This window comes from Merops nubicus, unplaced genomic scaffold (genome assembly GCF_000691845.1).
Source record: "Merops nubicus isolate BGI_N331 unplaced genomic scaffold, ASM69184v1 scaffold4593, whole genome shotgun sequence".
NCBI classification, from domain to species: Eukaryota; Metazoa; Chordata; class Aves; order Coraciiformes; family Meropidae; genus Merops; species Merops nubicus.
The window spans coordinates 1647-27204 of NW_008596765.1; the positions used below are offsets into that span (position 1 = coordinate 1647).

Genomic DNA, 25558 nt, shown 5'->3' on the forward strand with positions numbered 1-25558 from the left:
TTCTCCAGCCTCTTCTGTAGCCTAAATCCCTCTACTCCCTTACTTTATCCAACACGTTCCCACTGGTAGCTAGGGACAGTCATGACACACAGACTCTGCCATAACATCCCCCCTGCCACAGTATCTGGCCAGGCACAGATTTAATAGGAACATCCCATCACCCTCAAATCCAGGTGACATCTGTGGCTGCTGGGAGACCAGGCAGGGCTTAAAAGTACCCCCAGGTCCTGCTGCCACTAAACCCAGTGGGTTTGGGTCCTGCAGGGTTGGGGGACCTTTGCATCCCACTGCTGCCAATCCAGGGGGGAGCCCGTTCCCGTTATCAGGGTTCGGCTGAAGACAGCGGTTTCTCTCAGCAAATCTGCAAGAGATTCTGCCATGTACAAGCTTGGCTGGGTTTCAAAGCATAACGAAACCTAAAATTCCCTGGGAAGGGATTCTATAAAAAAAGAACGAAAAAAAATAATCCTTTCAGCCGTACTGAAATGTACTGTTTTGGGAAACAAATCAAAATGTCTCGTTCCAATGTTGACTTTGAAAGTTTTATGTGATTTAGACCATATGACACTGCAAAATAAAGGGAAAAAAGATGTCTAGAACGGAAAAAACAGAATTTTCTTTGGCTGAAACGCAGAGGCAAGGCTCCTTAACACCATGCCAGGGGGTTATATGGTTTGGGGCTTTTTTTCTTGCCCAAATCGAATTTCTATACAATCAAATGTGGTTTCACAAACCCATTCCATCTCTCATAACTGCATTTGCTACCAGGGAAGGAGCCTGAGGGAGATTTGTGACACAGCTGTTCTCTTGTCCCACAGCCCTGGCAGCTCTGCCACGAAGAAACGCTCCCCAGGAACAAATATCACCCCTCCTCAAGAAAAACTTGAGATACCTTCCTCCTCCCCACCCTCCTTGCCCACCCCTAACATCAGCCTTGGGTGTTCAAGCTGTATATTTCGGGCAGAAAGCTTCTAGTGGATTTCTGTTATGTCCAAGCACTGAGGCTGCTGCTTGAGTCAGGGGAGGACAAGCCCAGGTCCTGGTCCTCCCTTCGACACCTCTCCGAAAGTGCCACTTCTTGCAGGGAACACGTTCCTAGATCTCCATCCATCCTCAGGAAGACACCCAAAGAGGGCGTCAACCCACATGGTGACCCCTTTTTCTTGTGGCAGCCCCACAACCAGCCATGCCTGGCTCCACGTCAGCTCCTCACCCTGCTGAGAAGCCCATCTGGGCTGGGGGTGGGCACTAAGGCAGTGGTGGTAGAGGCCACTTACTCGATAGCAGGCATGTTTGGGGCAGACATGGGGCTGACTTCTTTGGCTTTCTGAAGGGCGTGCTTCTGGTTAAAGGCCTCCTCTTCCTCCTGCTCATCCTGCAGAGGAAAGAGGGGAGTTGCTTAGTGAGATGCTGGGGTTTCAAGGAAAGGTGGAGCCATTGGAGGCAGCGAGGGATGCATACCTTAGATACCAAGAGGTGTGGGAGAAAAAGGGAGCAGGCACCTGCATTTGCAGAGACAGCCTTTATTTTACTAAGGGGATGCAACTTCCCCACCATACCAGATCTTAGTGAAGGTGTCAGCGCTACTTAAATAAGTAAGTGAAGCCAGCCCACTCCAGGAAAGGGCTGGGCTGTGCATGCTAGAACAGCCCCAAACAGCCCAGCCCAGCTCAGCCCTCCCTTCTTCACAGCTGCAGGGGTGAGACAGGCATCCCCCCATGGAGTAGGAGGCAAGGCATCCATGAATGACCCCGGCAGAGATCACATTGCTTTAATGAGTACGGTTGTGTCTCCGGAGCAAAAAAAGTCATTAGGAGTCATTAGTGTGCATTCAGCCTTTTCAAAAACTCAGCACTCCCTTAATTGATGCTGCCTGGTACTCAGCGGGGCTCCCCCCCTTACCCCAGAGGCAGTCAGCAGCCCCTGGAAGTGCCACCTGTACCCGCTGCGGGAGGACAGGGACCCCCACACGTACCCCTCAGGCAAAAGAGCACCATGCCCCACTTTTTTTTGCTGCTAACGGGTCAGATTTACACCGGCTGGGAAGCCTCTCAGGAAATCCCAAGGACCTGAGTAATAGGCATGGGCTCTGCAAAAGAAACGGGCACTGAAGGATAACTGGTTCCCTCTGAGAGCAGCAACAACCCTTGCAGCAATTCCCTACTCACCATTATCCATCCAGATGGTGCCCCAAAATTTTAAAATTCCCCCAATATTTCTCAGTATGGTCTTAAAAACAAGCTAAGCCAAATAACCTTCTCAAGCACCATCCTAAACTGCATCCTAAATCACGTCCACTGCCTTGTGAGCATGAAGGGAATAAATACTGACAGCACTGGAAAGCACTTCCTGCTCCACATCTCCAGAGTGATCGGACAAATAACTGTCCCTCATCAGGTCCCATCAGATAGATGAGGGTTATCTCAATCTGACTGGAGGCAAACGAAACTGGGGAGCTTCAATGGAGAAACAGTTAAACCACACTTGATGGGAAGGTGTGGGTGTTCCTGGAGAGATATGAGACTGACAGGCCTGAGAACTTTCCCGAATCAGTCTAACCAGTTAGAATCATATTGCTGGTCAATAAGAGTTTGTGTTTCAGAGGATCACCCTATGTACCTTCCTGGAGAAAGAGCCTCCATTTCTAATTTGACCCAACCTCTTTTTCAAGACAGGCTGAGCTAAGGGACAATGTGGCCACAGCTCTGGAGTAGGACAGTCACAAGCAGTGCTCCCAGTGCCTCTCCTGCTAGCCTCATGCTTCACTATTTTCACACCAGCAAGAGAAGGAAAAGAAACAACCAGGACGTACCTTGGTGAGCTCCTGAGCGTTGGCCAGATTGTCGACTGCAATGGCCAAGAACACGTTCAGCAGAGTATCTGTGAGCAGCTAAGGATGCACAAGGCACATGTTAAGGACATGGGTGTCTGCAGCCACCACGGCACGGTAGCTCTGGATGGCTCCTCACCAGTTCAATGAGGAGCAGCCAAAGGGACAAACTCCTCACCCATCCCACCCATACAGCCCTCAGTGCACCTCCAGACAGCTCCTTCTCTGTGTTTGGAATATCCAGAGCTGCTGCACGTGTGATGGGTCTCGCTCAACTGGGAGAGGAGTTGAAGAGGAGCAGGGGGTGAGGAGGGGGTTACCCCTAGAGAGGCAGGTGAGACAGGGTTGTCTCCACTAAAAGCACAGCAGCCAGGTGGATACAGTTTCCAAACAAGGTGAGGACGATGAAATAGATGGAGGACCACATGCCTGAGCGAACGCCTCCCTGGGAGCGGATGCCGTTGTACATCACCTCGTTCCAGTCCTCACCCGTCAGGATCTGCAGGGAAGCAAGCCAGCAGCTCTGTCACCCTCACCTCCTCGTCACCTGGACAACCCCCTCAATCTATCCCGTCAACGCATGGAGCCAAGCACAGAGACCTTGTGCAGTGGGTAACCCAGCTTGCAGCTGCAGCACCTGGGGGAGATGATGTCAGTCACTGCTGAGGATTTGGGTCTCCTCAGAAGAGTTTTTAAACTCTTCCACCTTGCATAACAGAAGATGGAAGAGTTTCAGTCTCTTGCCATCTACTTTGTTATATGGGAGGAGAGCAAGGAAACGAGTTATATCTTAACAGGACGGAGGGGAACTCGTTTGGTTTAAAGAGCCTCTTCCAGCCAGGTGCAAGAGAGTGGAGAGTCCCAAATCCCTTTGGTTGTGTCCCTTTGCAGCCCAGCTCCTACCTGGAACACCGTCATGATGGCTGCAGGGAAAGTGTCAAAGTTGGCTGATGGCGTCCCATCCATGAAGTTAAACCTGGAAGTGGAACCAGGAGGACACAAATGGGTTGGAATACCAAGGTAATCAAACCCCTGTCTGATGTTCTATCAGTACTCTTGTGCTTAGGAGGACTTTTCTCTACATTAAGGAAGGTCTCCTGAGCATTTGGTGCCAGAATCCAAAAGATGTCCTGACCAGAAAGATCCACACATCCCAGAGGCATCTTCCTGAGCAGGGACTTTGGAATGGGAGAGGAACCACTGTTAGCAGCAGGCTGAGTGGCAAGGCTACAGTCTTCCTAGGCATCTAAGTGGGTCTTACCACCAAGAAATTCCTTTCCCTAGACTTAAAACAACCTACCTGCCTCCAAACAGTTGCATTCCCAGGAGGGCAAAGACTACAATGAAGAGGAAGAGCAGGAAGAGTAGGCTGATAATAGACTTCATGGAGCTCATCAGTGACACCACCAAATTTCTCAGGGATGCCCAGTACCTAGAATAAAGAGACAGTGCTGGAGCACTCAGTGATGCCAACAGGAAAGCAGGAGTTACTGGATCTGGGCCAGACACAGACCAAGGTGAAGGGTGGTGGTTGGTACATACTTGGTTATTTTAAATATTCTCAGGAGACGAAGGGCTCGTAGGACACTGATCCCAAAAGAGGTTCCTGGCCTGAAGATAGCCCAAACCACTTCAAAGATGCTTCCCACTGTGACCTGAGAAGCAGACACAACCATGAGTCAAAGACACGCTCAAGATGTGTTGTTGCAGGAAACTTTCAAGCACCTGAAGATGAGACAGCCACCGCCCTGCCCAAGACCTGGCATCTCAATATGACATGGACATGCTGTCCCAGCAGAAAGAGTTTTCCTGACCACTTCAAGGGCCATGCTGTTCTTCTCCTCCTTGGTGCCTTGTGCTGCAGACACCTGCCAAACATCTCCCCCTCCACTCACAGCATCTCTGGGGCCACTTACCCCACAGTCAAAGCAGTTGAAGGAAGAATGGAAGTAAAGGCGTGGCCCCATCCCATACATCTTTAAGGACATCTCCAGTAGGAATAACCCAAGAAACAGGAACTCTGCATAGTCTGAAAGAGAAAACCCAGATGCACTACCTTGGGGCACCAAACTGTGAAGGGCATCCTGCATGCATCCACCTGTAGCCCTCATAGCACATCACAGAGTTGGTTTAAGTCAAGGACCATGCTGCTTCCTACAGCAATCAGGGCTTGGGGTGAGGGAAGCTTGTTTATGAAGATCTAAGTTGTATATAACAGAGCACCCACCCCACAAGTTAATCTTTCAGGGTAGGTGCACCAGTGTGCCAGGGGTTTGACAAGACCAGAGATGGCTGGCATGGAGCAGAGCAGCTCTTTAGCATTATACAATGGTGGTTGAGGTGTTTGCAAAGACATTAACCACAGGACACTGTAAGGTAATATTAGCAACCTGGATTTAAATCATTGCACGGTTGGAACTTGGCCAAGGAAACCAAGCTGAAAAGCCAAGAGCTGGTAAAAAGCTTCTCCAGCTATTTCATGAACATTAGCAGGCAAGAGTCTGGCTCTTCACCTTGTCTAGAAGATGCTTCTCACCACAACCAGCTGCTGTACCACACCATGGCATGCTGGGAGCCCAGCAGGCCTGAGAGTTCTAATGCAGGTTTGGGCAAGCCCGATGCTTGATGGGGAGGTTCTCAAGGTGAGTAAGAATAACATGGCTGAGAAGGCAGCACTGTCCCTGCTGCAGCAGCTCAGCAGTAACTCACGGCTGCTGCGGGGTTGACCACGCTGCTCTGCCGTTAGCACCGTGCTAGAATAGATACGGGTGTACTGCCTCTGAGACCTGGCCCGGTACCACAGCCCACAGTGGGCTGCTCTGATGCTTACTTACTAGAACTGATGCTCTAGTAATTGGTTTCAAGCCTGATGTTTCCATGCCATGCTCCGCACCAAAATTTTTAACTGTGGGGTTCTCCCATGACCAGCCCCGTACCTGCAAATGCACACCTCTCCAGCAATTGCCTGTGCGCATTCAAAGATGGATGTCCAGCAAGTTTTCCATCACCATTGTTCACAATTTTAGGATAAACCAAGCTGAGATCTGCAGACTGTTTCTCTCTATTGACAAATACATTGGACCTGAAGGGCATGAGACCTGTAAAACTCCTCCAACAGGGCTAAGACATCCATCAGTGGCCACAGGGCCAAGGGCAAATCAGAATTAAACAGCTGTATGTGGTCCTTTGTTATCAACACTGAATATAGTTCAGGTTATTCTCCAGTCAGTGCCATATCAGCATGACTCTAGTGGGATTCATCCCCATGTGCCCTGGAACAAGGAGCAAGAGCATGCTACAACCTCTGGCCACCAGAGATAAGAAGGTTGCAGAAGGTGTGCTCTCACATTTACACAAAGCCCCAGGACTCACAGAGGAAGTGGGTGAGCCAGGCTGGCTGGTTGTGATGGACGATGGCCACGCAAGCCGTGTTGAGAGCCACCAGGCTCAAGACGATCCAGTAGAAGACCTGGGATTTCACCATGTGGCGAACAGAGATGCGCAGGAGTCGCTCCTTGTGCCGTAAGTAAGAGGCACCATCCACTCTGGCACCTTTGAGGCCAGAGTGACTCAAGGGGTTACCTAAGGGAAGAAGAGAGGGAAGAAGGAATTGGGTATTCCAGTCAAGGCAAAAAGAGGAGTTGGTTGCTGCAGCCTTCCCTGCAACACCAGACAGGACAGATGGTTCACAGACACTGCTTCTATGGGACACAACTTATCCAGACAGTTTTCATGTGGCAGAAGGGGCAGGAGGTGCCAAACTAGCAGCGATGGCTGATCTGTAACTGTCTCCACATGATGGGTGCAACCCTGGCAACTCAATAAGCTGGCAGAGGCTGTGGGGAAGCAAGCTCCAAACTGCACTGACCCAAAGTTGGATGAAGAGGTCTTCTCTGCGCCAGCCTCCGCTCACCCACAGAGGAGATATCAACACAGTGCTCGTCACTTGAGTCACGGTTCATGGCATCCGTCCGGTTCCTTTTGATGGTGGCTCTCCTGAGCACTGGGAAGGGAAGAGGGACGGGTGTTGGAGCTATGGTGGCCCAACTCTGCCACAGTAGGCAGCTCATTAGTCCAGGACTTGATCATCAGTACTTGGCTAACTCGTGTCTGCTAACAGGATGGAGATATCCAGGTGACCCTAGTCCAGCGCTATTTTGCGTGGGACCAGACACCTCCTGGCCTCCACATTCTCTCAAGGGTTATGCTGTCAATTCACCCCCTCACATCCCTCTCTTGGGCTGCAGACCCCACTGGGGCATTCCCAGGCTTCCCATCACAGCTGGAGGGTTTCGGCCTCCAGCTACAGGCAGACAGAAGGAAGGGCAGGCAGGTTTTTGGGTAGAACATTGCTTGTCTTACCTTCTAAGGCTGAGGTCCCAGAATTTTTGTTCTCTTCAGCCAGCATGACTTCCTCTACGCAAAACACACAGTTCAGCATCAGGAGACAAGACATTGTTCGCTGAACACATCCCACCTCACTGCTTTCTACTTAACCACTTAGTCCAGCCTTGAGGTGGCCATTCTAGGTTGCAAACTCTTGTCACGTATTGGTTAAGTGTCCAAAAGCACAATTCTGGAGGGTGGCAAGGGGTAGCTACCACTCATTACATCAGAAGTAAAAATTACCTGTAATCAACCCTTCTTCCTCCACTGTAATTAACCCTACTAAAGAAGTCAGACAACATAGACAGGTCTGGGGCTTAATGTCCCAGCCCAGGATCAAAGCTGAGGTCTGGGGCTCATGGCTCATTTCAAGATACCTGCACTTTTTCAAGTCTGAATGCTAGATGGAAATATAAATCTTCTCCCCTGAGAGCCGAACACACTGGCCTGATCCCCACAACGGGCAAGCAGGGACACAGGCTGTGGCAGTCTGGGGACCATCACCCATGGGCTGTTGCACCTAGCTGGGCGTCAGCAAGAAGCTTGGAAACCTCCATCATCCCCAGCCCTTGCCCGGGTCCAGGAGCCCCAAGGTGAGAACCAGCAAGTGCATCCCCTCCAGATTGCTCCAGGAGCAGGTTTAGCTGCAAAACCACTGTCATCATTCACTGCTCTACTTTCCCATTGCCCACCACTGCAGGGGACTCCGGCAAACATCAAGAGAAAGGAAGCCACTGCAGAGCAAAGCTCACAGCCTCCCCTGAAGATGTAAGATGCCTCCTGTCCAAAATACGATAGTTTCACGCCACGAATGTGAGGTTTCAGCAACTGTTGGCGATGTCCTCGCTTGCAGCTTGGCCAGACCATCACACTATACCCACACACCCCACGCTACCATGGGAGCACCTGTGCAACTTTGGGGTTGCACTGGATGATGGTCAGAGATCCCCTCCCATCCTCACCACTTGGCATGACCTGTGGTGCCTGCTGGCCCCCCGGGAGCCCCCCCAGCCTACCAGCCTTTACCTGCTTTGTCTATCCAGGCCCGGTAGCCGTTGAGCTCTCGCTCGATCTGCTGCTGGCGCCGCAGCTTCATGAAGGCTCGGCGGTTCTCCACTCGCTCACGCTCTTTGGCAAACTCCCTGAGGAAGGGCAGAGGTGGCTGGTGAGAACGTGGCTGGGGGGCAGGTGGGTAAGTGGGAGGCTGGGAGGTGAGGCAGGGACCAAGGATGAGCATGAGTCAAGGGGTGCTGGTGAATGTTGGAGAGACGCAAGGCCATCTCCAGCCAAAGCATGGCAAAGGGATGGGTGTACAATCAGAAAAGAGGAGAAGCTTCTTTGCAGGAAGGAGAGCATGGATGCACACCAGCAAAGCCCCTGCTCGGTCACTCAGCCCTACATGCCCCAGGTGGGAGCTGCTGCCATATGGGGAGAATGCTCCCAGCACAACCCGACTCCAGAACCACCTCAGCTTCTGTGTGTCCCTTCAGGGAATAAAAATTGGGCACTGTAGGAAGTGCCAGAACCAAGGGGATGGAAAAGAGCAGGTCCTGTCCCATGTCTTTACTTCTGAATCCTTTCTATTTCCAGCCTCTCCTAAGAGTATTTGCCCAGGACTTGGGACATCCCTGTCATCCTTCTCTGGACTTCAGTGTCTCATGCAAACTGTCTGGGTATAATGACCAGCCCAGAGAAAGATAAAAGCTTGTCGGAGCTCTGCAGCAGGCAGGAGGGCAGGCAGCACCACACGGGCTCTGTGCAGGCCAGGGCTAGTCAAACACCGAGCAACGGTGGCCAGAGCTAACACATCACCTACTGCTCATGTGGTCCCTAGCACACGTGGTGCATAGAGGTACCATAGCATCCATGTGCTCATGTGCACCCTCAAGCACACACATAAACACATTCCTCAGTACATAAGACAGAGGATTTCACCTAGAGCCCAGCCTAGAGCCATGCAAAGATGCCTATACATAGCTAGGACTAGATATACCTTCCCACGTGTGATTAAAACACAAGACCATGCATGGTCTGTTTCCTGGTTTACACACACCTGTGGCCATATGCAGAAGATCCATGTGGGTTTTCCCCCCACTCTGTATGAAGAAGCACCTGAAGCCCTAAGCATATGTGCCAAGGCCATCACACACACACAGAGAAATGGAAATCTTTGGCAAGAAACAGAGGGGTTGCAATGTAGATAACCTCCCACCCATGCCATGGGTTATATGTAAGACATCATGGCTGGACCTACTTCCAGGAGATCCCACACCTTGTGCTTGCACACATCACGTACCTGGGGCCTCTGTGTGCATGTGTTACCCCTCTATTCATGCTCACATTTGCACACTGGGAGTATCCCTCACACCAGACATTCCCCCAGCACCCCTTCCTTGTAACAACATCAGGGGGATGCAGACTGCTGGCTGCAGCTCCCCGTCCCATCCCTGAGCCTCGGTGGCCACAGTTACACAGAGGAAACCAGCCCGTGCCCTCAAGCCCCTCCTGGTCCTAGGATGCTCCGAGGGAAGTGAGATTGTGACGAATAAATGGCACCGTTTTCTCTGCAAGACAAATGTCTCTCTCCCTGGAGACTAGCAGCAATCTCCAGCCTCAAAGAAAAAAAATATTCAAAAGAACTGAAAGAATTGGTCTGTCTGCTGCAGAGAGAGTTCAAGTGCATTACCCAAGCTGAGCTATTACACCCTTAATGCTGTGTGGGCTTTCGCATGTGTGTGTGCGTGTGTGTTTGTGTGAAAAACCCTGAATGTTCCCTGCACCTCTTGTTTAAGATCCCCAGACAATTCAAGCGTTTTTAATTCCACCCCAGGAAGGTGAAGTTTCCTGCCGCTCTGGCATTAAGCATCAAATGACTCCCCCTTCCACTGCTGGCTTTCAGACTGAAATGAGACTTTTTTCCTAGGGCAGGGAAGGGAGAGAGAACAAAAGGTAAGGAAGAGAAAAGCAGCCTAAGTGCAGGGAAAGAAGGTGGGAGGATATAGGGGAGAAGGAAGGGCCTCCCACAGCCAACAGTGAAATGCATTCCCAGTTTTGGCCATGCCATGCCAAAACCCCTCTTGCCCTAGCAGGAGGAAAGGCAGGACCATTTTGGTTGTGCCATCATCCTTCACCAGCCTTTGTTTGCAAATTTGGGATGTCAGAAAATTAGATGCCATATGCAGCCAGAGTTAGTGGGGAACTTGCCCCTCTTCCTCTAGTTTGGTCCATTGGTCCTCCCATATGTTGAACCTCTGCCATTATCTAATGCCAGCCAGCGCCTGCACAGAACTTTTGCCAGCAGAATCCTGCAGGTATATTCTGTACCTGGAAGCACCTGGAAACCTTTCCCTGCTTTACACTCTCTGTCACCTCTCCAGCCCATCCCCCTCTGTCTTCCAGGTCCTCTCTTGAGACTGGTATCTCCTCTTGCTGCATGATGAGAGAAGCCATCATCACATGTCCACAATGAAACCCAGACAGAAAAACCAGCTGAGCCTCAAATCACCTTTTCCCGGAGGAGGGGATGGGAACATCTTTTCCAGTGCCCCACTTGCTGAACACCATTTATCTCCTACCCAACTGTTTGCTCACAGAGCCTTAATTTGCAAGAAGCTGGTGCCACACACATGGAGGGACAAGGCCTGTGCAGCTGTGTTTCCAAGGGAGATGCTTCCCACATGCTTGATCCCTAATGGAGCTTAATTGCTTTTGTCCATTAGAAGGAGGAAGGGGAGGCAGAGAGGGGAGGGGAAAAAAAAAAAAAAAGTTAAGCTCAACTTAATGAATTATTACATTTCAGAGAGACACGTTACCGAGCAGGGCAGCAGCGGGGGCTGGTGACATCTGAGAGTGGGTAGGCGATGCTGACAGATCAGGGATTGCTCAGAGACAATTTGCAGCAGCGGGTAGAGATAATACTGTGTGTGAGTGAGAACAGGGCCAGTGATGGTGACTGACAGCCTCTTGGGAAGGCTCCAAGTCGCAGGCAGGGCAGCATCGCATTGCCCAGAGCTGGGCACTGCCTCCTGTTGAAGGGCTCTGCTCCCCAGCATGTTTGGGTTACATCACCAAGGATGGCCCAATTTTGCCTCTCAGAGAGCCCAGGGCTGTGCTGCCCCATGGGGTCCCTGTGAGGGGGCTCAAAGAACCTTGTCAGCCAGCACAGTTCCCACTGGCAACACCTCTGCTTGTCCACCTGGGTCTCCTAGCCCCAAATCCTGATGCCTCCAGCATGAAATCATCCACTCACGACAGCTGAGCTCCATTCGTACCAACCCTATACCATTGCAGTCCTTCCCCACCTGGCCTCGTAAAGCCAAAGGCACGCAGCGAGTGATGGAGGTAAGTGCTGAAGGTCGTGGTGGGAGCTGGGGAGCAGTGTGCCATCTGTCCACCTGCACACAAGGGCACCATCCATCCACACACCATGCCCAGCCTGACGGGGCAACTGGATCACAGATGGTTTGTGCTCCTCGTCTGCCTGCAAATTCTGCTCTACATCCCTGCATTCCCCTCACACAGCCTGAGCACATCTCTGCTCCTAGCAGGAGACCTTGGGGGACACCACCATGCTCAGCCAGCTTCCTCCCTGGGCCCTCACAATCTCACTCACACCAGGGCAGCTATGCTTTTACTACACTGTTGTGCTCTGCTTAAAGGACTGGAGAGCCCAGATCTGGTTTTAATGGGAGAAGAACCCATGTGGGGGCATCTAGCTTGAAAATGGTTTCCTCTTTTTGGAACAAAACACTCAAACAAACAAACAGGAAGGGGGAAAAAAAAAAGACCCATGCCACCAAAACACCACAAGAATACCTACAACCAAGCACCAACTGAGAGGAAAAAAAAAAAAAAATCACAAATGCTGCAACACACTTTTCTCCTTTTTGGAGCTTCTTTGAGTCCAGGGCACGTATATAGCGCTTTCACATCACTATTGTACCTTCCATGCTTTGAAACAAGCCAGACATCTATAAACCCATCAGTTCACTGCCTTTCACTATCAGCAAACCAGTTCTAACAAACCAAAGATGTCTCCAACAAATCAGTTACCAAATAGGCCTAAAAATGATATGAGGCAGCAGAAAAGATGGGGTAGGAAGAGGAGAAATACTACATTACGTGATGAGAATGAGGCAGCAGTACCATGCTGCTGTGAAAAAAAAAGCCATATATAATGGGATGTATAACAAGGAATCTTGTCCTCTGTAAGCCATCAGGTAAGACTGCTGCTCTCCTCAGCACTCGTGGGGTCTCAGCTCATGGCTCCACTTCAGGTTTGAGTACCACAATTTGAGGACAAACCTCCTTCAACTCCAGGAATGTGTCAGAGAAGGTTATTGGACAGAACTGACAACAGATGGTTTTGAAAACACGGATGAGACAGTTGCAAACCAGGGGGATCAGATGGTATTTACCCAAGAGGTGTAAAGGAACTAACAGAAGACTGCTGAGTGAACTGTGCAGTCTGTAACCTGGTGCTTCAGCTCCAACAGACGGTGGCAAGCAGGCACAGCAGAACTGGCACTGCAGGCTGGGATTATTGCACTGAACCCACAGCAGGGTGTGCGAGATGTACCAAAACCTCTGCAGAGGGATGATGTGCTTCATAGGTCTGCTCTGAAGGAGGCAACAAGTTTTTTGGAGATGCGTACTTGCTTGATTTACATTCACATGAATTGCCAGAATAAGTCAGAGAAGATTCACAATCAGGTTGGATGGGACTCTGAGCAACCCGCTCTAGTTGAAGATGTCCCTGCTTGCTGCAGGGGGGTGGGTCTAGGTGACCTTTAAAGGTCCCTTCCAACCCAAACCATTCTGTGATTCTAAGATTCCTTAACAAAGGTGGATTGTCTCAAGAAAGACTTTCCTTGAAGTTCTAACTGGTAAAAAGAAAGAGTAATAAAAACAGAAATATCCTATTTCTTGTATTCTGTTTTCATGGTGGCCATTAGCTTTGGATCATCCCTGTGCACTTCAGGGAGAGCTACGCGTTCACTGCAAACCTCCTTCAACTCCAGGAATGCACTGTGACAAAGCTGCAGTGAGAAGTGGAGCTTCTCCAGGAGTGCAGCTGACAAGCACATTTACAGATACATGAGTTGGGGAGTGAAAAGCTGACAAGCTGTTGGCAACGTTTAATGGTAAAATGGGAAGGAGCTGGGAGATACCAGCCCTGAGTTTACCCATTACATCACTGTCCCATTTAAGAAGGGACAGATGCTGATGGTTACCTTCTACCTCGGAGAAAGCTTGTGATTTTCTACGTAGATTTCCCCAAGGCTTTCAATATAGCTTCCCATAACCTTCTCCTACGGAAACTAATGTGTTACAGTCTAGTTAAGTGGCCCATGCTGTGGGTGGGGGACTGGCTAAAAGGCCAGGTGGCAATCATCTCCTTTTCAAACTGGCAACTTGCCACAAGTGGGTTCGCAGGGGTTGATACTGGGCTCAGTGCTATTTAACATCTTCATAAGTGATCTGGAAGATGGGATCAAGTGTACCCTGATGAAGCTTGCTGATGAGACCAAACTGAGTGAAGAAGTGGACACTTTGGAAGGGAGAGGTGCCCTGCGAGAAGACTTGCATAGGGTGGAATTGTGTGCTAAAAAGAACCTGATGAACTTCAACACGGACAAGTGTAAGGTTTTACATCTGGGAGAACGTAATCCAGGAGTGGAGCACAGGCTGGGATCTACCTGGCTGGAGAGCAGCTCTGTGGAAAGAGGCCTGTTGTCCTGTCTGGCGGACTACACATTCAGAGAGAACAGTGTGCTGCAGTGGCAAAGAAAGCCAACAGGATGCTGGGTGACGTCAACAAGGGCATCACCAGCAGAGATGAAGAGTCATTATCTCACTCTACTCAGCACTTGTTAGGCCACAGCTGGAATGCTGTGTTCAGGTTTGGTCCCCTCCATATAAAAAAGATGTGGGCAGGCTGGAAAGGGTCCATAGAAGGGCCACAGACACTGGGAAGCTGCCATATGAGGAAAGGCTCAGAGAACTGAGGTCCTTCAACTTTAAGAAAAGCAAGCTTAGGGGAGACCTTATCACCATGTTCCAGTATTTAAAAGGTCAGCTGTGTTATAGGATATCTCAGGTCCAGGCTCTGGGCAGCCTTGAAGATGAGGTTCAAGAATTCAGATAATTGGTATTTGATGGAGACCCAGAGCAGCAATGGAGACACTGAAATGACTCAAAACAGTGAGAACCACAAGAGAACTCATACTTTGCATCTGCTGGTGGGGAACAGCAAGGACTTCAAATACCTTCGCTCTGCTTTCCAGTAATCGCCATTTCATGTCTACATTTAGCTTCAGTCAACAGGTTCTCATTATTTGGTAACATGTTTGGGCACCAGCTGTACCTTGCTGCAATGCCTGTCCCTCACCAATGAACCTCAGCAGAGACGCAGGTGTCCACTCCAGCCTCTGAATTTCATGGTGAGATCAGCCCCTCTCCACACACTTCATGCACGCTCTCCAAGAGTAAGAAGTACTCTGTGATCAAAGTGAGAGGAGCACACATGGATGTTTTGTGTTCAGCTCAACCCTGCTGTGACCTTTAAAAAAAAAAAAAAAAAAGAAAACACAGTTCTTCCACAACACTTGGTTTTGGCTCAGAGCAGCCAGCAGTTTGGAGAGGCTACTGCTTTGAAGTAGAGGAAAATAAATGACATAGGACAAATATCACCAGGAAAAGTGAGCCACAGACATTCCACTTACAGATCCTCAGTTTCAACATTTTTCCAAGGGTAACAATGCTGAGGTTTGCATCTCGGTCCTCATTGCTCAGAGAAGTCTGTTGTTTGCAACACTGCACCTAAGGCAGCAATATAGCACAGCCAACCCATGCTGCAAGAAAGCTACAGAAAAGCAGCCAAGGGTCTGGTAGCCCCAGGAGCAAGAAGCAGTGATGGAAGCTCTGGATTTTAGTTCACTCTTATCAGGCAGGGATGGTATGAGCAGAGCAGCTTCACTGCTTCAAGAGCCCCGGGCTTTGTTCACAGTCACTCCCACTGGCTCATGCAGTGCTGGGAAAATGTCACTCCTCCCCTTCTCTGCTATGCTCCAGTTTTTATCCTCTGTATCACAGACTCAGACTAGTGGGGGTTGGAAGGGACCTCTGGAGATCATCTAGTCAAACCACCCTGCTAAAGCAGGTCACCTAGAGCAGGTTGCCCAGAATCATGTCCACGAGGGTGTTGAAAACCTCCAGAGAAGTCCAAAACCTCTTGGCGCAGCCTGTTCCAGGGCTCTGGTACCCTCAAAAGAAATCAGTTTTTCCTCATGTTCAGAGGGAATCTCCTGTGTTTCAGTTTGTGCCTGTTGCCCCTTGTCCTGTCCCTGGGCGCCACTGAAAAGAGACTGGACCCATCCCCTTAACCCCACCCCTTAGATATTGATGTTTCCCTCTCAGTCTTCTCCATGCTAAAACAGGTCTTTCAGCCTTTTATCATCAGAGAGATGCCCCAGTCCACTCATCATCTTTGTAGCCCTGTGAGCAGAGAACAGTTTTACAGTCCCTCTTAGCAAGTGGCAGTGGTCTGCAGGTGAAAGGTGCACAGCTGGTACTGCAGGTTGAGTTACAGCATAGAAAAAAAATACATAATTTTCAACATTTCCTCACATTAACTTCCCAGGAATGTCTAAGCACTCTTAACTGATGCCTTCAATGCATAGATACAACAAATTCAGAACCAACCATCGAGTGTGAAACCCACAATACAACTGCTACATATGTCACTCTGCCACTGAAAAACAAACAGCCAGTCACTCACCATGTCCAAAGAACTAACACTACACGATCCATTTGGGCATCCTGTCTGCTTCACCCAACAGGAGTGCCCAGCACCTCTTTGCAAGGATGGAGCTGGTCATGGAGAAACTGGGCATCTCCAAAGCCATCCACCAAGTCAAAGAGCTGCAGCCATGGCCACACGATTGCTGGTGTTAACCAGGATGACAGAAACTAGAGGGATCTGGAACAAACAATCCCAAAAGCCAAACCTCCTGCTCTGGTTGCAGGTGTCCCTGCTCACTGCAGGGCAGTTGAACTAGATGACCTTTAAAGGTCCCTTCCAACCCAAACTAGTCTATCAATCTACTTAAGGCAATCTGTAAGCAATAACTGTCTGCTGAGTGCTTTGTCAAGAGGATCAAACCCAAGCCTTTTCACCCACAGTCCTCAGACAACTGGCAGTCCACAGAGCAGCTTTGCAAAAAGGCACAAGTAAGAGGAAATCTGAAGCAGTTGAGACATGCTGGCAAATAATTTGCAAAGAGAAATCAAAGGGGAAAGTCACCGAGTCATCCCTTTGTTGTGGATTTTTTGTTCAACCTGTCAGGCTGGCTGTAAGAGGGGCCGTTACTCCCCGGGACACCAGGGGATAAGGCTCACCAGGAACACACGCTTCTTCTCTGGTGGCTTGTTTGCACAGGGCTTGGAGGCCCTCTGCAGAAAGGTGGTACAACAGAGCAAGGCAGTGAGGCACTCATTGAATATGGATGCCCACCTGGCTGCTGAATATAGATGAAGATCTCAAAGGCTCCCTTGCTTCACTCATGTTCAAATGCCACATCAATGACAAAGAGCATCCCCAGAACAAAGTGACAAGTGTGGCCGTTTCTCACCAAACATGGCCTCACCAACATGCATCCCGTGATGGTGCTGGGGGACCTAGCGGGAGGCATTGCAGCCCCCTTTCCCCATTACATCCACACCTCCATTCAAAAATTGTTCCAGCTACCGAATCCCCAAACACACAACTGGTGCAGCCATTTTACATCTCATCTGAGCCACTCCCTTAGACACTACAGTCATTAAGAATAAAAATAATAAAAAACAAAACACAACAACAATGCTTCCAAGCTTTCACACTTCCGATGCAATGTATCCTGGGCATGTTTGTTGGCATCCTGCTATCCCTCAGTCTCCCCACAAATCTTCCTGCATTGTGACCACATGTCTCCCTGCTTTCCCCTCCACAAACCACCTGTCTCCTCCTGGCCTTTTTGGCTTCAAACCACCTGATCCAGCTCAAATGCACGGGGCCCAGGTGTTGCATAGAGCCAGCAAAAAAAAAACAACCCTGACTCCACTGAAAATGCACACTTGTTCCTTCAACACCCTTATTATTAATTGCTATAAAACTTAATTTTATTCATCATTTGTTATGCCTCAAAATTGGATGGGAAAAAAAATTCAAATTAAGCAAAGTGAAAAGATTTCAGAGATGGTACAGAAGGCTCCTGAAGGAACTGAAGAAAACTCTCCGGAGACTGGGAATGCAGCGCTAACCCAACCTGAAAGGAAGAAGATCTTAAGACAAAGAAATCTTTCCAAATTGATCCTTTAATTATAACATTAGTCGTTTCTTTCAAAGGCTTAATACAAGAGCTGGGGGTGGGGGGCAGAAAAGTCTTAAAGGGAGAAAAGACTTAACATCACCAGGATGAGTAGAAGCAATTAGGAGGATTTAAATTACTCTCTTGTTTGGTACAAGGCAGATAGATTTCATTTTTCTTGCCATTGTGCTCAACTTCTTGCTCTGCCATCAGCTTCCAGAGGTCTTCTCCTTGGCAAATCTGAGGACCCAACCTTCCCAGGTTATGCAGCAACCCCTTCCACTCTGCACCCACTCAGCTATTGCTGCAGATCACGAATATCAGTGACTATAGCAGCTTTGTCACCCTGGAAAGGGCTGGAAGTATGAGACTAGATAGGGGAAAGGAGTCCACCAGGACTACAGGTCTATCTCAACAGGAGGACAGATGCTGCAATGAATGACAGAGGGCTTTACTGCAGGGGCTGAGGAAAAGGAGATGGAAAAGAGTCAAAACACATCCTGTCTGGGATCAGAAATTCCACATGGAAGAGTGAAAATAAAAAATAAGTCATGCTTGGAAGCATAACATTGAGGACCCATCTTCTTGCTCCCAGCGACAAGCTAGACATAAGCCATCTTCTTGCCAGGAGGGACAAAGGAGGAGGACCACTGCTGTGGCTAGGACAGGTGAGCTGTAGTCATTGCTGGGATGGCATTACTGCTGCCACAGCAACCTGCATGCCACAGGCAGTGGGGTCGAGCCAGTACAGCTCTCACCCGGTCTCTGCTGCTCTGGAGATGCAGTATGAACACACAGATCCAAAGTGCTTACTTGAGAAACAACTGAACAAAAGAAAATGTCCATTTCACAAAGAATGGAAAGCAAACTTTTGCAAATCTCCAGCACGGGGCACATGCAGCTTTGCATCCCCATGACTCAAAGCCGACCAGGCACAGGAGACTGCCTGCAACAGGCCATCAGCCACAGGATGGGAGGAGGTCCCAGCCACCTCTCCTACCCATCCCACAGTACGGGTGGCTGCAACACACAACTCTTTCTGCACTACAGCAGTTCTCCCTGGGAAGAGGTGCAGAGCTGTGAGTACACCCTGCCCCCCCACAGCAGGGTGCTGGATGACACCACTCTCAAGCCACAGGACAGCAGCAGGCAACACTTTATGATACAAGTCTCAGCATCTTCCCAAGCTCCCAAATCCACCAACTGCCACGTGGCAGAAAACAGGGTGTTTCAGCTGATGCTCCATCCTCACTTGCTCCTACTGACTCTCTTCTGCCAGAATTATTTTGGTATCTTGTGTAGCTTTAAAAGCTGAGCAGTCACATCTCCTTGGGCTTCATACCTGCTCTGAAAGAGGAACAGGGCCAATTTTTTTTTCCTTGCCTGCTTTCAGTTAGAACTAATTGATCTGTAATTGCACCCATAGAGGGGGAACGTTAATAGACATGGTAATAAATGCCAAAGCCCCAGAAGAACTGGTTCTCCGAGCCCCTGCCTGGAGTGACTCCATCTCCTCTTAATAGCATTGCATGCAATCCCAGTGCATGTGTGCGTGTTAGTATTTAGAGAGAAAAATCGAGGAGCCTCAGTATGATGGAAATAATTTCTTTTCCTCTCCCACATACTCTGTGCTTAGGAGCAGATGGATCCAGGCTGTTTACATCACGGAGGTCATGCCTCAGCTTAACAGTTGGGGAACTGACTGTTGGGAGAGATGCGCATCGCAATCAGAAGATTGCTAAATCTGGGCTCCGGCAAACTTCTCATGGTAGCAAGTTAAACATACAAATGTCCTCCTGCAGCCTCTTCGCATTCAGGACCTGTGACTCGGGTGTTTGATTGTTTCCCCAAGGAAAACCACTGCTGAGACAAAGTGCAGGCAGAGAAGCAGCTCTGCAGCAGCTTGTGAGCATGAACTTTGAGAAGAAGGTTGGAAATCCCAAGCGGACCTCACTGTTCGCCAACGCAGATGGTGTAGTTTGAAAGCAACATGGGCCCAGGATTCTACAAGCAGGCTACCAGGGCTCACTGCTCACCGCTGCGCCCCGAGGTAACAGAGCAACTGTGATTTCAGCTTGCTGGGCATGGCTGCCTGTCTTCTCTCAAAGCAGTACTATAGCACTGGGGGAAGGTTTCCATCGCATGGAGATATTTCCATGGAGCTCATCGCTAAAGTGACCTCTTCCTAGCTCAGCCCAGCCATAGGGCATGCAGGGGGATCCAGCCAGACCCTGTGGGCTCATCCAGCTCAGAGGCTGAGGGTACAAAGGCCACCCCTCCCCTTCCCACAGCAAAGCCAAGTGCTCTCCTCTGGCACAAGAGGACTATGAGAAGCATTAAAAACAATACAAACTAAGCAAGCAAAGCGAGGAACAAAGCCCTTCTTATTTCACTCAAGGACATGCATTGTTTGTGTGCAGAGGTACCTTCTCCTGCCTCTCATCACATCCCTTCGTATGACTCCAGCAAGAAGATGCTCCAGTACCGCCGAGGCCCTGCATCCACTGAGCCACAGAGGATGCCTGTGGCCACGGCCAGGCAGGAGGCCACACGTGGTGGCCTGGCCATCAGGTGGCAGAGCCCCGCTCGCTCAGCCCTGCGGGGAGCTGAGCAGTCGCGCTTTTCCCTAGGTATCTGGCACGCCACGAGAGCATCTCCATTGCCAATTAGGCCACCCACCCACTTGCATCCTTCCCTGATACAAACCCGATTAGCGATAAACAAACAGAGGAGATGCCAGCCGGTGCCTGGGAAGAGCCCCAGACAGCTGCACCCAGCCCGGCGGGCGCAGGAGCAGCTGCCTCGCGCAGCCCAGTGCAGGCCAGGGCACAGGCTGGGCACCCCTGTGGGCACCCTCCGGCCACCCTGTGGTCTTCCAGCCAGTGGCTGGCTTGCAGCCTAGAGTGGTGCTATCACACCAGCACCAAAGGCCTCGGTGCCCACACGACACACTACATTGGCACAGCTCAACACTTCGGTAAGGGTCTTTCCCAGCTGCTTTGCCTTGAGCTTCCCAACCTTCCTTCTCTGGGCTTTTGCTGGAAAGCTCCTGCTTGACACTGATGCTTAGTTGGGCTCTGCTCAAATCTGCAAGCTGGATGTGGCAAAAGAAACACAAATGCCACCCAACAGTTCTTGGACATCTTCATCCTCCGTGAGAGCTCCCTCCATGCAAGGCAGGGTGAAACCGTTCCTGCAGCCTGTCCCCAGAGCCCCTGGACTCAGTCAGACCCCAGACTGAGAGCTGGGGAAATCCAACCCACCTGAAGCCCAGTCTGCCACTCCAGAAGCCCTCTTGAAACCACCACCACATTTGAACTCATGGGGACACTTGGGACAGTGAGAGAAGACAAGGGCAAATCTCCACATGGATCCCTGTATCTAAGGTCTTTCCAGCTGGCCACACCAGTGCTATGGTGGCTACTTTTGCCACAATGGGCAATTAGGAAAAACTGACCTGCTGCTGGGCACAGGGTTGTTGCTGCCATCTGTGGCAAGGGCAGAGAAGCCCACCTCCCCCTCCCACTGCAGGACAGTGCATGCTCTCCCCACACACCAACCCCTGCCAGCAGTTGAGGGTGTGCTGATGCAACCACAGTTTATTGTCATGGAGACAAGAAGCCTTTTTTCTCTCCAAATCCAGCTTAATGGCTTAGATTGGAACCTTTCCCCTGGGGGAAGTCGAACAGAAACAGCTGGGTTGTCCCTATGTCCCCAGCTTGCCCATATGTACTCCGGACACCCTTACCCTCACCAGTGTGCATCTCCCACCAGCCCTGGGCAAATCTTCCCACCATGGCCTGCACAGCATGGAGGTGCCCTGCATCACTCCCAAACCCATCCCAACCCATGCTCACCACATTCCATCAGCCAGCAAATGCACACCCCACTACAAACACATCCCAGACTCAAACACATTTCCACAAGGCCTCCCCATACCTCTCCCCTCCAGCAGATCCTAAGTAGCCAAAGGATCGACACCAACCATTTCTCACAGATGACCAAAACCACAAGCTCTTCAGCAAGGTGAAACAAGAAAGCATCTTAAAGGCTGCCCCTTTCCCAGCTCCTCAGGGAGCAAAGGAGCTAAGCAGAGCCTGGGAGCAATCCTTTGCTGTAGGGCAGGCAGGCATGGAGGGGATGGGGGGACCAGATATTGGTGTCCTGGGGGCACAGGAGTACCAGGGGCCAACTCTGGGGCTCAGAGACATGGAAGGGAAAGACAGCATCACGCTTACCCTGACAGCACTCCCAGGACAAGGTTGAGGACAAAGAAGGATCCAATGATGATGAGGGGGATGAAGTACAGCCAGTTCCAGGTGGCTCCTAAGGCATCATTGGTCTGGAGGGGAAAGAAAAAAACACGTGTGACGTTACCTTCAACACCGGCACCAGGGGCAGAGGGAGGGTGACAGTTCTCCAGTCTGACCACACCAGGCTCCTCAGGGTCGTGTGGCCAAGCCTGGATGAGCACTGGGTGCTTCCTGTGCAAGCTTGCCTGCTGGGGAGATCCCAGCCAGAGGTGCCCTGATGCTCCTTGGTATGTCCCTGCCTATGGCAGGAAGGTCGGAACTAGGTGATCTTTAAGGTTCCTTCCAACCCAAACCATTCTATTATTCTATGATCCTGCCCCAGCCATGCTTTTCTCCATGGTCTCCAGCCCTCATTGGGCAGGACCACTCCTCCTTTGCCTCCTCCTACCATCTCTGCAGGGATGCAGCAGATGTGAAACAGTGGTATAGTAAAAGGTGCAGGGGCCTGCAGCACAAAATCAGGGTGCTGAGGTCACGGGGACCACCCTGAGCATGCCTTGTCCAGCATCTTGATTTGGTTCCCCCCTGTACACCTCACTGAGACAGGGCAAAGCAGCCCGACAGCAGCTCAGCCTGCTGAGCACAGCACAGGTTAAGAAGGAAAGATTTACAAGGTGCCTCAGGGCCAAGGAAGCTGGTGGCCAACACTTGCTCCTCCATGCACGGTGGGAAAGGACCTGGAGCAGACAAGCCCTGCACCTTCAAATGGGCATTTTGCCGTCAGCATCATCACTAATACCTTGCAGACACCCTCATGCATGGGGTGTGTTCCCTCAACACCAAGACGCTGAGAAGGGAGGGGAGCTCTAACCACAGGGCAAAGCCTGACTTCTAAAAAGACTGCTGGCGAGTCCTGCTCGGTACTTCCAGACATTTTTTCACTGAGGCTTTTAATAAAGCAGTGCCCCTCCATCCCTCACAGGCACTTCCCAGGCCCCATTTGTCCTCCAGTGTCAGGCACTGTCATGTGCGCCCATGACGCCGGGCTGGAGGGTGATGCGGCAGAACGTGACTGTCTGGGGGAGGTGGTATCAATCTTGTTGCAATGAAAGGCTCTTTCTCTTTTCTTTTTCTTCCCCCCTCTTCCCCTGCTAATTAAGCCCTCATCTTTGTCTGAGTCATTGGCACCACATCTCCCGGTCGGCCAGTGCAGGTGCCGAGACGAGGCTCTGCAAGGGGAGAAGCACATCTGAGGGGGGAGAGAAAGCCACTGCACTCGAGTCTTCCTCTGGTGACTGATGCACCAGTGGGAACCTCAGCCAGGCATCCCCACCACCCTGACACCGTGCCCGAGGCACGAAGGCTGACTCCAGCACATCCTGATGCAGGCACTGGCCACAGCACCAGGATTGGGATGCTGTGGGCAGAGACCCCAGTGCCAAGGAGCACCTGGCACACAGCAGCAGTCAGGGCTTTGAGGCTGGGCAAAGCATCTGGAAAGACTCACTGTCCTCCTCCTTTGGTACCAGGGAAGCCATGTGCATCTTCTCAAGGTCCTGCACCTTCCCATAGCCCCAGTCAACCACCAGACCCTTTCCTCAGGGTCACAGGAGAGGCAAGTGCATGGAGGTGGGAATGATGCATGGGAATCCCATACAGCCAACACTCATCACCACCCTCCAGAGACACCCAGGCCACAGTGCTCTTCTCTAAACAGCACTGTTTGCCATGGCATTAGTCTTCAAGGCATCATGAAACCCCTTGGCTCAAGTCTGGCTGCACTTCAGCTCCCAGTCAATACACTATTGCATACTTGCTACCCACGGCAGGATTGCTCGCCTTTGAAACTGTCTCCTGCCCAAAACCCACGCATTTCCCCCAAGGCCCTTGGCACAGAGGATGCAAAACGGATGAGGTCATTTCCCACGGGTGAAGAAGACATCTCCCCCCAAGGCTGGGCCATCACCACCCCTCCTCCTTTGGTCTTCTCGTCTCCACCAATGCTCAGCAGGAGATGGAGGGGTATATGGAGATGAGATGATGGAGCAGAGGCCAACTTTCCCAGGGTATCACCAGCCAGCAATACCAGCACCAGCACTCCAACCATGTTTTCCCCCTTCATTACATGGGCACAGCAAAGCTGGTGGCACTAAGGATCTGCAGCTGGATAACCAGAGGCAGGGGCTCAGCAGCACCCTGATGGGATGGGCTGTCTACAGTCCAAACCTCTATGTGCATTTGGGTACCTAGCTCCCATGGGGATAGAGGTAAAAGGGATTAGAGGCATTTTAGGGGGCTTGGGGAATACATGCCCAGCACCACTATCAGCCAGCAGCCCCAGCAGGGGCGTTGCTGGGGTTGGGAAGGGGATGGGGAACTGTGGTCATGGACTCAACATACCTAAGGATGTACCACTGGCCACAGAGTGGCTTAGAGATGGTCCCAGCCACTTGGACCAATGCCAACAGCCCCCAGAATACTCCTGCTCTGAGCAGCCACATAGTCCCCCTGGCTGATGCCAGCTTTGCTGGGGTCCCCTAACCCCAAGATAAAATTCCCAAGGGCACATCCCAACATTCCCTGCAAAACCAGGAGCTGATGATGACCAGCCAAGCTGTGATGGCTTCAGCCTGTCAGCTGGTACCTGCTCAGCCACTCCAACTGCCAAAATTTGACCTTTTATTCCTCGAGGAGCTGGAAGAGTTGCTCCAGTACCTTTTCAGCACTCAGGCTGCAGAGATCCTAGTCAGGGGGGACAAAGATCCTTGTTTGGGAAAAACAAGGGGCTTGGCCTTTCACAGACTTTGCATCTTCCACTGCTTCTCTAGCCTGTGGTAGAGGGCATGACACAAAGCATCCAGTGCAGCAGAACATCAGGACACTGAACAGCATGTGTGCATACACACACACAAAAGTTGATGTACTCCCTTCTCTCCACTCCCAAAGCTGAAGCATGTCTGCCCAGAAACCAAAGGAACTGCCATGCCTGGCCATGTGTCCTCTTAGCGCCAATGCTCTGACACACACTATGCTCCCCAGCTGCAGGGAGGACATGGAATGCCAGGGTCTCGCAGAGCTGCTGAGTCCAGACCCCCTCACATCACACAATCTCCCCCAGATGTCAGCTCTACCTTAAAAACTCACTATTCACACTGGAAGGGTCCTCGAGCAGACGCTGTAATGGCTGCTCTAATTTTCAGCTTAAATTTATTTGTGGTCATTTTATATACCACTCTGCTCCTTTGCCAGCATTGGCCTTTGGCTGAAACAGCTCTTCTCCTTCCCATTTCCCATCCTGATGTATTTATAGATAGCCATGATGGCCATCCCCAGCCTCTGCATTGCTAGCCAAAGGAAGGTTCCTCCAGGTCTGTCTAGCATGACTGGCTCTCTCTCATTTTATCCAGTAGCCCCTTCCCTGCTCCAGCTGAGTCTCAGTTCACCTTCCCTGAACACAGGAGATTCAGGTGAGTGATTCTCATGGGTGCCATTCCAACCCTGCAAGAGATGATGTTCCATCCATCCTGCACTCGGTCACTCATCCCTTCCTCTTCCACACTGCCACTTCCCAGTCAGCAAGACTCGGGCTCCTAGGAGATATCATTGCTGTTCCTCAACAAGCACATGGCTTTCCATTTCTCACTGCATCCCACAGCTCTTCCTCCAGCCCTCAGAATTCTCCAGCCTGGGGTGGCAGCCTCTGTCCCCCCAGCTCTGGGAAGCCAGTGATGTTAAAGCAGGAA

The 25558-nt window shown here is 50.9% G+C and overlaps 1 protein-coding gene across 1 annotated transcript in view; it reads right to left on the minus strand.

Moving 5' to 3' along the window:
• Positions 1-1273: 1273 nt before the first annotated feature.
• LOC103769282 (voltage-dependent R-type calcium channel subunit alpha-1E) overlaps positions 1274-25558 on the minus strand; it is a 59211-nt gene continuing 34926 nt past the window's right edge. Inside the window, exons 7-18 of the mRNA XM_008936465.1 lie at positions 21801-21904; positions 8243-8358; positions 7193-7246; positions 6744-6833; positions 6203-6412; positions 4747-4859; positions 4373-4485; positions 4131-4262; positions 3734-3806; positions 3212-3329; positions 2813-2880; positions 1274-1375 (exon numbers count right to left, since the gene is read on the minus strand). Of these exons, the coding sequence (XP_008934713.1) occupies positions 1274-1375; positions 2813-2880; positions 3212-3329; positions 3734-3806; positions 4131-4262; positions 4373-4485; positions 4747-4859; positions 6203-6412; positions 6744-6833; positions 7193-7246; positions 8243-8358; positions 21801-21904 (1293 nt within the window). The remainder of the gene's footprint in view (positions 1376-2812; positions 2881-3211; positions 3330-3733; positions 3807-4130; positions 4263-4372; positions 4486-4746; positions 4860-6202; positions 6413-6743; positions 6834-7192; positions 7247-8242; positions 8359-21800; positions 21905-25558) is intronic.